This window comes from Pyrus communis, chromosome 15 (assembly GCF_041283825.1).
Source record: "Pyrus communis isolate YQ-2024b chromosome 15, ASM4128382v1, whole genome shotgun sequence".
NCBI classification, from domain to species: domain Eukaryota; kingdom Viridiplantae; phylum Streptophyta; class Magnoliopsida; order Rosales; family Rosaceae; genus Pyrus; species Pyrus communis.
In genome coordinates, this window is record NC_142579.1 from 28,845,669 (window position 1) to 28,859,888 (window position 14,220).

The following is a 14,220-nucleotide window of genomic DNA, read 5'->3' on the forward strand; positions in this document are numbered from 1 at the left end:
TCGACGGTTATAAACGAAAAATCACCATTTAACGGTTATTTTAACACCGATTTTGATAATTTTTTACAGCTACACTCCTTGACCCTATATGAATACAATGAATGAATTCGATCTTCAATTAAAAATATTTACACTAGTGGATACCACAAAATCTTATGTTATACTTGATGAAAGTATAAATAAACTTTTAAGTGTTAGTGAATCTATCGTTTTGATGGGATACGCATCCTACGAAACTAATTTCAACGATCCAACTGTCAAACTTGTTTATATATGCTTCGAGATCGCATACGCTAAAAATTGCAAAAAACAAACATTCAAAGATCAAGTAACAAGACAAAACTTTTCGACGGTTATAAACGAAAAATCATGATTTAACGGTTATTTTAACTCTGATTTTGATGAGTTTTTACAGCTACACTCTTTGATCCTATATGAATACAATGAACTAATTTGATCGTCAATTTAAAATATTTACAGAAGTGGATACCACAGAATCTTATGTCATGAAGATCTATGAAAATTGAGGATTTTGTAAAAGGAATAACATGTAAGCTTTGAGTTCCGTTGACAAGGTTACATGGTCGTTTAGATTTTTAAAACCCTCCAAATCTCATGTACATTGTTATTTATTTGAGTGAAAAATTAATAATAATTATTGTAGAAGTGTGAAAAATGTTATCACTTGTAATAAAAAGCTTTACAACTTTCATTAAGGGGTCAACTCCGAACTTTAGTGTGTATATACTAATTTAGTATTATGTTTTACATTTTTTTAGGTCAAATTATGTTTTTCATTTTCATTTTTATTGATTTAAAATATAATTTTCTTAATGGGTAATGGGTCGGATCATATTATCTGATAATATTAACGGGTTGATTTCGGGTCGGGTCATATTACCCGTTTACTTTAACGGGTATTACACGACACGACTCGTTAAGTTATCGGGTATGACATGAAAACGACACGAATGCCAGGTCTAATACCAGCAGGATGGAGCAACTGTCGCCGTCGCAACTGAGTTCGAGCCGAGCTCAGATCTCGGTGGAACAGAAAGAGAAGAAAGCGAGGAGAGAGGAGGAGAGGAAGGGGGAATTGGCGAGGGGGAATGATGGTGTCTCTCGGCATTTGTGAAAACATAGGAGCAGAGGAAGATGCGAGGGAGTTAGTCCCCGTGAGTCCCTTCTAATCTCATTAAACTTGGTCCCGAACTGTTAACAAACACGGGACTAGACTACTACGTAGTCCAGTCCAAGCCAGCAAAAGCTAGTGAGCTCAAACCAACTAATACCTAGATCTTTTGTGATAAAACTCCACACCTGGTGAATTAATTCGTGCAGGCACACAACAAGAAAGCTTATCCAGTTTTCCAATTTATGTGTGTTTGGACCATGTTACTAGGGTTTGAATAGAAAACATAGGTATTGTTGGGACTTATGGGGGGATCATTAGTCCCACATCGGCCACAAGCCTAATTGAAAGTATCTTTATAAGTGAGTCTTCCTCTTCCATAGTTAACTGAGAATTGAGCCTTCCATTCACCTCAGGTTGTGGCTTGGGTATATATTAATATAACTCAAGTATTGTTTCTATGTTTTGGTTGTTCGGTTAAGTTTCTTCTGAAAGAATAAGAATGTTTCCAGTTAATAGATAGCGCCCTTTTTAAAGGATAAGACCGATTCAAACAATCACAACTACATCTAACAGTTGCAACTGTTGGGTTAAGCCATTATATATATGGCTGCAATATCAGAAATGTAATCATCAATTGAAACGTTATCTATGTATTCTTTCATTGAGAAACACCCTTCATTTCGCCAAAAATTTGAATTAGATAGTTATATCGTGCAAAATAGACGTCTACGAACTATTGTACTGGTGTGGGGACATATTTTTGTTTTAGTAGATTGCTACTACATACCTCTATCTTCAGAAAAACAAGTTACTGATATATGTTGTGATTCTATTTACAACTTTATTTAATTATTTATTTCGTTATCTAATTGTTCTTTTATGGAGACCCCATGCCTCTTTGAGTTTAAACTGGTGGCTTGGATAATGCCCAGATTTGTTTTTGGAAAATACTATGACAAGCCAAAAGATTAATTTGTTTTAAAAAAATTAAGAGAAAAATGACAAAAGGAAGGCAAAAGAGATAGGCCACCCAATTTTTTAATTTTTTTGGGTCAAATATAACTTCTTTACCAACAGAACAAGATTACAAAAAGAAGGCCCAAAAACAAAAGAAAGAACCCTCCAAACAAACAAATACAAACAACAGTCTGGCCCAATACAGAAATTGGAGCCCATAATAGGAAAAGCAAAATGCAAAAGAAAAACCTAGCAACTTCTTCGATCCTCCTGAATCCACCACCATTAAAAATTAGTCGGACGGCAGATTGAAACTTAATCTTCCAGGACTCAGAGATTGGCATTTGGTGGAATATTTACATGCGTGAGATTGAACTAATTTTCACGTGACCTTCATGGGTCCATGATTCAGGATTCATGTTGAATGGCCATAATCGATGAAGTGGGGGAGTTTGTCTTTATTCCAAAAAGCAAAATATTCTGTGTGTATGTGATGTGATGTGATGTGACTTCGTCAAATGAGGTGCCAATTTGATTGTACGGTGCATGGTTTGGCAATATTAGTTTTTTGGCCCTTCACACCAACTGCGAAACTTGAGGATATCAAGCCAAAATGGTTTAATTTCCTTAACCATTTGGCCGAAGCTAAAGGCAACTGGGGGTCTTGTTTGGATTCGATTTTGTATTATCTGCTTGTTAGATTGAGGCTGTTGGATGAATCCAAAAAAGAGATTTTTCTTAATATTACTATTGAATTTTCACTCGTAAAACTTCGATAAACGTGTTTATTTCATATTGGTGACACTTTATATAATTTACAAATTTAGTCAACACATTACACTTTGTTAAATGTTAAGACATGAATTCTTAAAAATTGGAAAGAATAAAAAAAAGCATATAGCATTTTGAAGTTAATTTGAAATAGATACCATTGCTTCTGATAAAACTCCTTGATCATTTAACTAACTTTTATAAATTTATATTCTTAGGAATAGAAATTCGTAAAAATTGGAAAGTTAATTAAAGTACATAGGGTTTCGAACCCGAGCCATCCTTGTTAATTTTAAACAACATAAACGACCAATTCTAGTTAAACCTCTTGATCATTCACCAAAATTTATATATTTATACTCATATGAAAAGAAATTCGTAATGATTAAAAAGTAAATAAACATACATAGCATTTTGAACCTAGAACCTCCTCATTAATTTTAATCATTTTCTAAAAATCCCCGCCTAAGCGCCAAGCGGTTGGTCACCGCCCCGATTAATGCATAGGCGTATGAAAATTAAGAAATGGTGCCTACACCTGCTGAGGCACCCGCCTTGACCGCCTAACCTTCCGAGACCCGACTAGGTACTTACCTAGGTTGCAACTCATTTAGACAGAAAATAGATAACTTTTATTTTGAATTTTATTTTTTTCATTTTGAATATATGTCATTATATTTTGTAGTTTATGATGAAATTAACACACTTATTTACATAAAATATAATAGATTTACTTAAATCCACCTAGTCCGCCTAGGCGCTAAGCCCCAGTCCGCCACCCAACTAGCGCTTAATGTCTTTTAGAACCTTGATTTTAATCAACAGCAACCACTATGGTTTAATTGTACCACAGAGGTATAGAACAATTAAAACAAATTGTCGTCTAGTGCATGCATGGCCTTGTAAATAAGGCACCGTGCAAAAAGATGAAGGACCTTCATGCTTTACGTACTCTTCAATTATAAATACCTTTAGTAACTTACTACTACGGTCTAGTGATAATCATCTTCATTTGTAAATGATATGTCTTAGGTTCGATTCTCGCCAAAGACGAATTTGAATCATATTATTGGTAGCCTATTGTGAGGTTAAGTCTACCGTCTCCCCTTAGTATAGATAATATCGTTTTTTAAATATATATATATATATATATATATATATATATATATATAAATACCTCAAGGAGGAACTTAAACTCTCACCAATTTAGTATTCAAAAATTCCCCACAATGGAAGCTCTTTCTTGTGCTATTTTAGCCCTAGCGTTGGTAGCTGCTCTATCCCTTCTCTCAAAAGGATTCTTTCCCCAGCCCCAAAGGCTAAAACTTCCGCCATGGCGTATAATTGGCCACCTCAACCTCATCAATCCCTTCACAAATTGTGCCAAACATATGGACCTATAATGAAGTTTAATTATGTTCGGCTCCTACGTACCCAGTTGTTATTGCCTCATCCCCAGAAATGGCAAGACAATTTCTTAAGGACACATGATCACATCTTTACCTCTAGACCTGAAATGGCAGCTGGTAGGTACACAACTTACAACTACAAAAATCTCACCTGGGCACCTCACAGTCCATATCGGCACCAAGGCCGGAAAATTACGTTTCCCATTTGTTTTGTTCGAAAGTTCCAGATTCTGTTGAGTACATTTGCATTGAGGAAAACCACGCTTTTCTATCACGATTATGTGCAGTGTCAGGCAAGCCATCTATGCTCAAAGAGCATATGTACTAACCCTTAGCATTTTAAGTAGAATTGTGATGGGGTAAAAAGTATTTTAGCGTGTTTGAATCAGAGACTTCGAAGTGTCACTAGAAGAGTTTCAAGAGACGTTAGATGAGTTGTTCTTCCTTAATGGGGTACTTAATATAGGTGATTGGATCCTATGGGCTCAGTGTTTGGACTTGCAAGGGTACGTAAAGCGAATGAAGGCGTTGAAGAAAAAATTCAACCGGTTCCATGATCATGTGTTTGATGAACACAAGGCAAACATGAAAGGAGCGAAGGATTTTGTGTCGAAGGACATGGTGGACTTACTGTTGCAGCTGGCTGAAGATCCTGATATTGAAGCTAAGCTCAGCATTATTTCCAGTAAACAGTTACCAAACTTTGAGAGGATAAGACAGATTCAAACAGTCACAACTGCATCTAACAGTTGCAACTGTTGGGTTAAGCCATTATACATATGGTTGAAATATCAGAAACGTAATCATCAATTAAAACGTGCTCTTCCCATTCTTTCACTGAGAAACACAATTTATTTGGCCAAGAATCCAAGTTCAAGTGCAAGAACTTGGATTAGATAGTTGTATCCTGTAAGATAGACGTCTACGAGCTACTGTATTGATGCGAGACGTATTTATGTTTTAGGACACCACAATTTCATACTTTATATTTTAAACATTGCAATGTCATACCTCAACTTATGAATTCGTTGCAATGTCATACATCTGTTAATTAATCTGTTAAATTGGCCGTTAAGTGATAATGTGACAAATGCTGAGTCCATATTTTTCTGCCGTGGAATACCATGTAGATAAAAAAAATTATAAAACATTTATAACGTAAACAATTAAAAAAAATTTGTCAAAAAATAAAATAAATAGGAGTGGGGCCCACCCCAATCAAACCTCCATCTTTCACCCTTCTTCCTTCTTGAGTTATTTCACCTCCATCCGCCCCCACGCCCCTTCACCCCCATTCCATCACCAACAAGACCACGTCCCCACGCCTCCTCCAACACCCCTCCTCCAACGCCCCTTCAAGGGCCGTCGTGGCTTGATCTTGAAGGTTGACGAAAGTTTCTTCAAGGGCCGTCGGAACTTGATTTTAAAGGAGGATTTGACGAAGAACGAAGAGGGCTTTCTTGATCCTTCGGGATTTGCTTGAGAGCTTTAGAGTTTCAAAGCTTCAAAGTTTTGGTGTGATGTGAATTGGTGTAGTGAAATGAACGAAATTGTCTTCTATTTATAGACTTTTTCAAGGCCTAATTTTGAATATAATATTCAGATGAAATAAATCATTTCTGTCAGGTGTTGACACATGTCATATTTGATAACTTTTCTAATTTATTTCGATTTTTCATTAAGTCACACGCTACGTGTAAAATTTATGTGACGTGAGCATTAAAATTTTAATTATTGGTTAACATTTATTTCATCGAAATTTTGATGTCTACACTAGGGTTTTCAGATAAACCTATTACTTATTATGCTATGAGTTTTCTATATATATATATATATATATATATATATATCACTACTAAGCACACTATATATAATATATGTTTTACAAAGGTTTTATGGCATGCTAGGATTTTCGGATAAACCTATTACTTATTATGCTATACAAGTTTTCTAAACTTGAGGGTTCGTATTTTAAAGATTAACTGTTTTATTTCTACTTATATATCAATTTAGTCCACTTATGTTTTGTTTTGTGTCCCATCAAGACTTAGATTCGAGGTGTACAATCCCGACGTCAAGACACTTCTGCATTGGCATCTTCGAGTCCTCTCGGTGTAGGACCCATCTCTTGTTCATTCAGTTTTATATTATTCCTTTTTAGTGTTTCAGATTAGTTGTATGCTCTAAACACGTCCCATAATTGCATAATCATTATAATTAAATTTACAAGTTTTATTTATATCAGTTATTTGTTGTTAGTTCTCATGCATCCTAGTATGGCTTCGTCACCTTCGGGTGTCAGCCTGCATGCGCCTACCCTGGTGTTCGGTGGATATCAGGGTCGGGCATGCCATTTCAGATGCCCTGTACCAGGTATTCTGTATTCTTATTGATGTAATGAAGGTCAACAATTTTGGTGAGAACTGTCGTCATCCACGACTAAGAGTGGGCAACAAACTGATTGTTTTGGCGGAAATGCAAGAGAGGACAGGGGGGAGAGAGATAAGCGGCGATGGGAGTCTGGGAGAGGTAGAATAGTTTTTAGGGTGTTTTTTAATTTTATTTTATAAACACATAAACGGGTACCCGTTTGTAATCGTGGATAATACTATAATCACGCATTTATATTTCATAGGTAAACGGTTATGGTATAACCATTTATTTGTTTAAACATTATTCATAACCGTAACAGTGAAATTTAAATAAACGGATAACCGCGGATACCCATACCCATGAATTTTGCCTATCCCTATCCCTGCTTCTGCGTTTGATTCTATTGTTGGAAGATAATAATGCATATACTATAAGAAAAAATGACAGCTTAACTTTTGTTTTACCCATTGAAATGGATAACCACCGGTTCTTGTTTAATCTGTACTATTGCTCATAGAATCGACTAGATTTCAAGGGTTTTCTGTTACGTGTCATGGAATGGACAATTTTTTATTCTCAATCAGGAATGTTTTATATAAGTTTTTTCTTGAACAAAAGATTTATTTAATTAAAAATTTGAAGAGTAGCTAAAAATTGATAGAAGAAGAGAATCATGTTTTTGGAGGTTCACATGCATTATTTTAGTTAAAAATTAATACAGAGATTTGGAGAAGAGAGAAGAATAAAAGAATAGAGTTGACGCTTTATTTCGCATGAACTAAAATAAAAAAGTGAAATAATTGATTCATGGCTGCCTGATCAAATACGAACAGCCAAAATTAGTTGATCTCGAGGATCCAAAGAGGTATCCAATTGGACCAATTCCGTTGTCACACACAGGGAAAGGTTGCTGGCATTTTTCAATATTTTCTAAAAAAGCTTTTTGGGAAATTTTCAATATTTTATAAGAAAGGATTTTCGGTATTTTTTAATTTTTTTTTTTTTCAGTTTTCAGAGAGAGAGAGAGAGAGAGAGAGAGAGACAGCGCGCCAGTGGGGTAGAGAAATGGGGTGAGTGCCGGAGAAAGGTTGCAGGGCTTTCTTTAGCTGGGCTCTATTACAAAAATTATGCTATTTCTTTTCCCTTATTTATATTTAGTAGTAATATTTTACTCATGAGTTGTTTGAAAATGCTTTTTAAAATAATTGAAAATATTTAAAAAAAAAGAAGTATTATTTTATGAATAATACTAGAAAGCCTAAATTTGTAATACAAAATTTTAGAAACTAAAGAATATGAAAGTTGATAATTGGCTTAATACTTGAGCGTTAATAAACGTACCCATTCATATTGGTGACATCATTTGGTTTACAAATTTTGTCTATAAATTTATTTTCCCTTATTTTAGTTCAAAATTGATACTGAGATTTGGAGGAGAGAAAAAGATGATAAAAGGATGGAGTTGACGCTTCGTTTAGCATGACAAAAAGCAGATAGGGAAATAAATTGATTCATGGATTCTCGATCCAATACGAACAGGCAAGGTCGGTTGATATCGAGTATCCAATTCCCGTTGTAACAGGCGGGGAAAGGTTGCTGGGCAATTCTCAGTATTTTCTGTGAAAGGTCGTTGGGAAATTTTCTATTTTTTTTTTTTTCAGTTTTCAGAGAGACGATGGGGAGAGAGGCAAGGAGAAAGGTTGCTGGGCTTTTTCAGTTTTTAATTTTTTAGCTAAAAGGATTTTCATAATGGATTATAAATAGAGGTGTAAAAGTCTTTTTCTTCAAAGATAAATATGTTTCTAACATTTTTATTAGGATAAATTACATTTTACCCTCTTAGGTTTGGGGTTGATTTCAATTTCTTACAACATCTTTAAAACTTTTGAGTTTCAGACATTTACTTATCATTTTATTTCAATTTTATATATCTGTTAAGTAAACCGTTAAGTAATGACGTGGCAAATATATGGTCCCCATTTAAGATGATGTGGTTGCCACATTTGTGCCACGTGGCTAAATACTTAATAAAAATTTTAAAATATTAAAATAATTAACTTAAAAAATTAATAAAACAAGCCCATAAATCGTCTTCCCCACCCATTCCTTCCTTCTTGTCGACATCGTACCGCCTCAACCAGGCTCAGATGGACCCTCAAGTTCCAGAGCTCCTCTCCTTCTCCACCATCGCTCTTTCTTTTGCAAGGACCCAGATCTACCACACCATCGCTCTTCCTTTTCCTCATTCTTCCTTCTCCTTCCTCTTCTCCCTCCAAACCCCCATAAATTTCTGCACTTCTTCCAGAACCCACAAATCAAAATTAGCAAATCTTGAAGCCCCATTTGACACGGAGACCTCAAAAGAGAATTGTAAGTCCATACACTACTCAAATTAACCTTATTGAGCTCAAAGAATTTTAACCCTAATTTCGGATCGTTTAACCTTTTAATAACCTCAAAAGCAATCGAAAAGGAAATGGAGATCTTGGAGTCTCAAACCCAGAAGGTTAGACGGGCTGTGAAGAACAAGAGAGCCATCTGCAACGCCGTGCCAGTTGAGCTTGTTTGAGGCGTGCAATGTCGACGGGAAGGAAAGGATGAGTAGGTGCAGTGGATAAGGGTGGTCGAAGGAGAAGGTCGAATCGCTAGAAAACCAGATGGCGGAGGAGGTTAGGAAGAGTTGGAGTTTTGACGGGGAAGATAGGTTTTTGGTTTTTTTTTTTTTGGATTTGAGAATGAGTTCAAATTTAATGGGGGAATGGCTGGGTGATGGGGGATAGGAGAAGGGGTGGTGCTCGGGTGGGGAAGACGAAGACGATTTTAGGGCTTTTTTTTTTGGGTAAATTACATTTTCATACCTCAAGTTTGGGGCCTATTTCAATTCCTTACAACATCTTCAAAACATTTCACTTTCATACCTTAAATACTATTTTATTTCAAAATAATACATCCATTACATTTTCCATCCATAGATCCGTTAAGTGCTGACATGGCTGCCAAATGTGTGCCACGTGGCAATTTTTTTTTTTTTAAACCTGAATTTAAAAAAAAAACGGGTAAATTACACTTTTATACCTCAGGTTTTGGGTCTATTTCAATTCCTTACAACATCTTCAAAACATTTCACTTTCATACCTTAAGTACTATTTTATTTCAAAATAATACATCCGTTACATTTTCCATCCATTGATTTGTTAAATGCTGACGTGGCTGCCACATATATGTCACGTGTCTGCCAAATGTCTGCCATGTGGCAAATAAAATTTTTTTTTTTTTAAAAAACCTGAAATGAAAAAAAAATTTTGAAACCAGTGCCTTCCCCAGCCCCCCCAGCGACCCTAACCCAGAACTCAAAAACTTGCAACGAAAAGAACAAGAAGAAGAGGGAGAGAAGAAAAAAAAAAAAAAAAAAAATAGCCCCTGTTCGTCCCACCCAAGCCACCCCTTTCTCTCATCCCCCATCACCCCTCCCAAAAATCCCCCATCACCCACAAAAATTCCACCCGAGGTTAGGTGGATCTACCACAAAACCAGTCCAAAAATCATCTCAAACTCAAAGTATTTTCAAAACCCACCCATACTGAAAATCACGAGATGCTGACCCCAGGGGGGAGGGAGATGGGTCGCCGGGGGTGGGGGAGGGGGGAGGGAGGTGGGTCACTGGGGGGGGGGGCGACGAACTAGGTTTGGGGTTTGTTTTCTTCTTCTTCTTCTTCTTCTTCTTGCTGCAGTAGGTTTTTTAGGTTTTGGGTTAGGGATAGGGATGTGGGTCACTGGGGAGGGGGAGGGATACAGGGTTTCATTTTTTTTCTTTTTTTTGGGAAAATTCAGGTTTAAAAAAAAAAAAAAATAATTTATTTGCCACATGGCAGACATTTGGCAGCCACGTCAGCATTTAACAGATCATGAATGGGAAATGTAACGGATGTATTATTTTAAAATAAAATAGTACTTAAGGTATGAAAGTGAAATGTTTTGAAGATGTTGTAAGGAATTGAAATAGACTCTAAACCTGAGGTACGAAAGTGTAATTTACCCTTTTTGTTTTTTTTTTGAAAATTCAGGTTTTTTTAAAAAAAATTAAATTTTTTTGCCACGTGGCATATATATGGCAGCCACGTCAGCGCTTAACGGATCCATGGATGGAAAATGTAACGGATGTATTATTTTGAAATAAAATAGTACTTAAGGTATGAAAGTGAAATGTTTTGAAGATGTAGTAAGGAATTGAAATAGACCCAAAACCTGAGGTATGAAAGTGTAATTTACCCTTTATTTTAGTTAATTATTTTAGGGTAAATTACATTTTCATACCTCAGGTTTGAAGCCTATTTCAATTCCTTACCACATCTTTAAAACATTTCACTTTCATATTATTTTGAAATAAAATAGTAGTTAAGGTATGAAAGTGAAATGTTTTAAAGATGTTGTAAGGAATTGACATAGACCCCAAACCTGAGCTATGAAAGTGTAATTTACCCATTATTTTAATATTTAAATTTTTTTAATAAGTGTTTAGCCACGTTATCTTAAATGGGGACCCCATATTTTCCACGTCATCACTTAACAGTTTACTTGATGGATTTTCAAACGGATGTATGAAATTGAAATAAAATGATAAGTAAATGTATGAAACTGAAATGTTTCAAAGATGTTGTAAGGAATTGAAATCGATCCCAAACTTGAGGGGGTAAAATGTAATTTACCCTTTTTATTAAAATGTGGGTGGAGAAATAGGATAATAGGGTGAATTTAGCAGGACTCTATTAGAAAAAGGGGTGTGATATCTACACACTCCATTTTACTTCTCACATAACATTTTTCTAATAGAATCCTGCTAAATTAAGATGAATTGAAAAATATCAACGGATAGAAATTATCAAGGGGTGTGTAAGAAGTAAAATGTGGTGTGTGGATAGAACACCCCTAGAAAAATTATGCCATTACTTGTCCCTCAATTATAGGAACTAGTAATAGTCTACTCATGGCTTATTTGTAAGTATTTTGAAAATGACTGAAAGTGCATTTAGAAAAAAAATATTCTGAAGCTCCAAAAGCACTTGAATCGTTTCCTGCAAGAAGTACACTTCAAATGCTTTTTCAAGATTCACTTTTATTTAACAAAGAATTTATTCCACATATTTGAATAAAAAATCAAAGTGGACGGTGAAGTACTCAGGCACATGCAATCTGTGCAGCGATTTGTTGAGATCCGAAAGATTAAAACTTCTTGTCCGATTGAAATCTCATATTTCATTATATTCTAATGCAAGTCCTGGACACACTAACCAAAATTAGAATATTAAGATTAAAAATTGGTTAAGAAATATCATAGTGCCTTCATGTTTTAAGAACTCTTCAACTATATAAGTACCTCCAAAAGGAAAAACTCTCACCAATTTAATTTCCCAAATTCCCCACAATGGAAGCTCTTTCCTGTGCTATTTTAACCCTAGCATTGGTAGCTGCTCTATCCCTTCTCTCGAAAGGATTCTTTCCCCAACCCCAAAAACTAAAACTTCCACCAGGTCCCAAACCATGGCCTATAATTGGCAACCTCAGCCTCATTGGCCCTCTGCCTCATCAATCCCTTCACAAATTGTCCCAAAAATATGGACCTATAATGAAGCTTATGTTTGGTTCTTACCCTGTTGTAATTGCCTCATCTGCAGAAATGGCAAGACAATTCTTAAAGACGCATGATCACATCTTTGCCTCTAGACCCGAAACGGCAGCTGGTAAGTACACAACTTACAACTACAAAAATCTCACCTGGGCACCTCACGGTCCATATTGGCGCCAAGGCCGGAAAATTTACCTTTCTCATTTGTTTAGCTCGAAAGTACTAGACTCTGTTGAGTACATCCGCGTTGAGGAAAACCGCGCTTTTCTATCACGATTATGTGCAGTGTCAGGCAAGCCAACTATGCTCAAAGAGCATCTGTCACGCCTAACCCTTAGCATTATAAGTAGAATTGTGTTGGGTAAGAAGTATTTTAGTGTGTCCGAATCTGAGACTTCGATAGTGTCCCTAGAAGAGTTTCAAGAGATGTTAAATGAGTTGTTCTTACTTAATGGGGTACTTAATATAGGGGATTGGATACCATGGGCTCAGTGTTTGGACTTGCAAGGGTACGTAAAGCGAATGAAAGCGTTGAAGAAAAAATTCGACCGGTTCCATGATCATGTGTTGGATGAGCACAAGGCAAACATGAAAGAAGTGAAGGATTTTGTGTCGAAGGATATGGTGGACTTACTGATGCAGCTGGCTGAAGATCCTGATATTGAAGTTAAGCTCAACTATGACAGTGTCAAGGGATTCACCCAGGTACGGATGCGTTTGAATGATGGGACAATAAATCCGCATGTACTTTGAACCTCTGTTATTTAACTTAACAAGTAAGATACTGATGGACATATATTACTGCATAAACTTGTCTAAAGTTTGTCTTCTTATAAATCAGGATTTAATAGCAGGAGGCACAGATACCTCAGCAACCACCGTGGAGTGGGCAATGTCTGAACTCATGAAACAACCACACCTCATCGAAAAGGCAACCGAAGAGCTTGACATAGTGATTGGGAGAGAGAGATGGGTAGAAGAGAAAGACATTGCACAGCTTCATTATATAGATGCAATCATGAAAGAGACAATGAGGATGCACCCAGTGGCAGTCATGCTAGCACCACATTTAGCCCTTGAAGATTGCAATGTGGCAGGTTATGATATTTGCAAGGGAACTAGGGTTTTCATAAACACATGGAGTATGGGGAGAGACCCTTCACAGTGGAATGCACCAGAAGAGTTTAACCCAGATAGGTTCCTAGGGAAGGCAATTGATGTGAAGGGACAGAATTTTGAGCTGCTGCCTTTTGGGTCAGGAAGGAGGATGTGCCCTGGTTATAGCCTTGGACTTAAAATGATTAGGTCTAGCTTGGCTAACTTGTTGCATGGATTCAACTGGAAGTTACCTGACAATGCGACAACAGAAGATTTGAGCATGGAGGAAGTTTTCGGATTGGCAACGCCTCGGAAGTTCCCGCTCATTGCAGTTCTGGAACCTCGGCTCCCACTCTATCTTTATTAGTTAACGGTTACTCGCGACTGACCTTATCACTGCTCTTAAGCGACTGATGGTGCTCCACCACCGCCTCGGGGACCTATCATGATTTTTCTATTTTGTAACAAGATTCAAGTTTGAAATTTCACTTAGTTTACACCTCAAGGAAACCTTTGTATCGTTTTTTATTTCACCAGCATAAAAAAATTAAATAAGAAAATGATTGTCTTTGCGATTGGGGACTGTCCAAAAGAAGATGGATAAAAGAATCAATAATTATCTTTCACCTTAGTTCTTCCCAAACTGGCAGCATTAAGGATATGATGACACCTATTTTTAATTTTCATGGACTTCTGGCTTGGAGCTTCAGTGGGAGGGATGGAGGGTAAAGGTTTGGAATGGAAGGATCAAAACAATTGCAACTTAAGAAGGGAACAATTACTAAAATAAACAGAAATTATACATAAGTTGCACACCTCAACTGTCACTACGGGTGGGTGATATTTCTCTTCAT

At 36.4% G+C, this 14,220-nt stretch overlaps 1 protein-coding gene across 2 annotated transcripts; it reads left to right on the forward strand.

Annotated features, from left to right (window-relative positions):
- Positions 1-11,973: 11,973 nt before the first annotated feature.
- LOC137717060 (dimethylnonatriene synthase) lies at positions 11,974-14,009 on the forward strand. Of its 2 annotated transcripts, XM_068456381.2 has the most exons (3): positions 11,979-12,383; positions 12,738-12,973; positions 13,110-14,009. In XM_068456381.2, exons 1-3 carry the CDS (start codon positions 12,068-12,070, stop codon positions 13,731-13,733), a joined length of 1,176 nt encoding a protein of 391 aa, XP_068312482.2. In that variant the 5' UTR covers positions 11,979-12,067; the 3' UTR covers positions 13,734-14,009. The 2 variants fall into 2 exon arrangements, with proteins under 2 accessions (XP_068312478.2, XP_068312482.2); XM_068456377.2 differs by having other exon boundaries at positions 11,974-12,973.
- The last annotated feature ends 211 nt before the right edge of the window (positions 14,010-14,220 follow it).

Bases quoted from the DNA above. Each gene is read 5' to 3' on its own strand.
- LOC137717060 (XM_068456377.2), top strand. From the start codon at position 12,068: ATGGAAGCTCTTTCCTGTGCTATTTTAACCCTAGCATTGGTAGCTGCT. The intron at 12,974-13,109 runs GTACGGATGCGT...CTTATAAATCAG, and splicing joins GTGTCAAGGGATTCACCCAG to GATTTAATAGCAGGAGGCAC.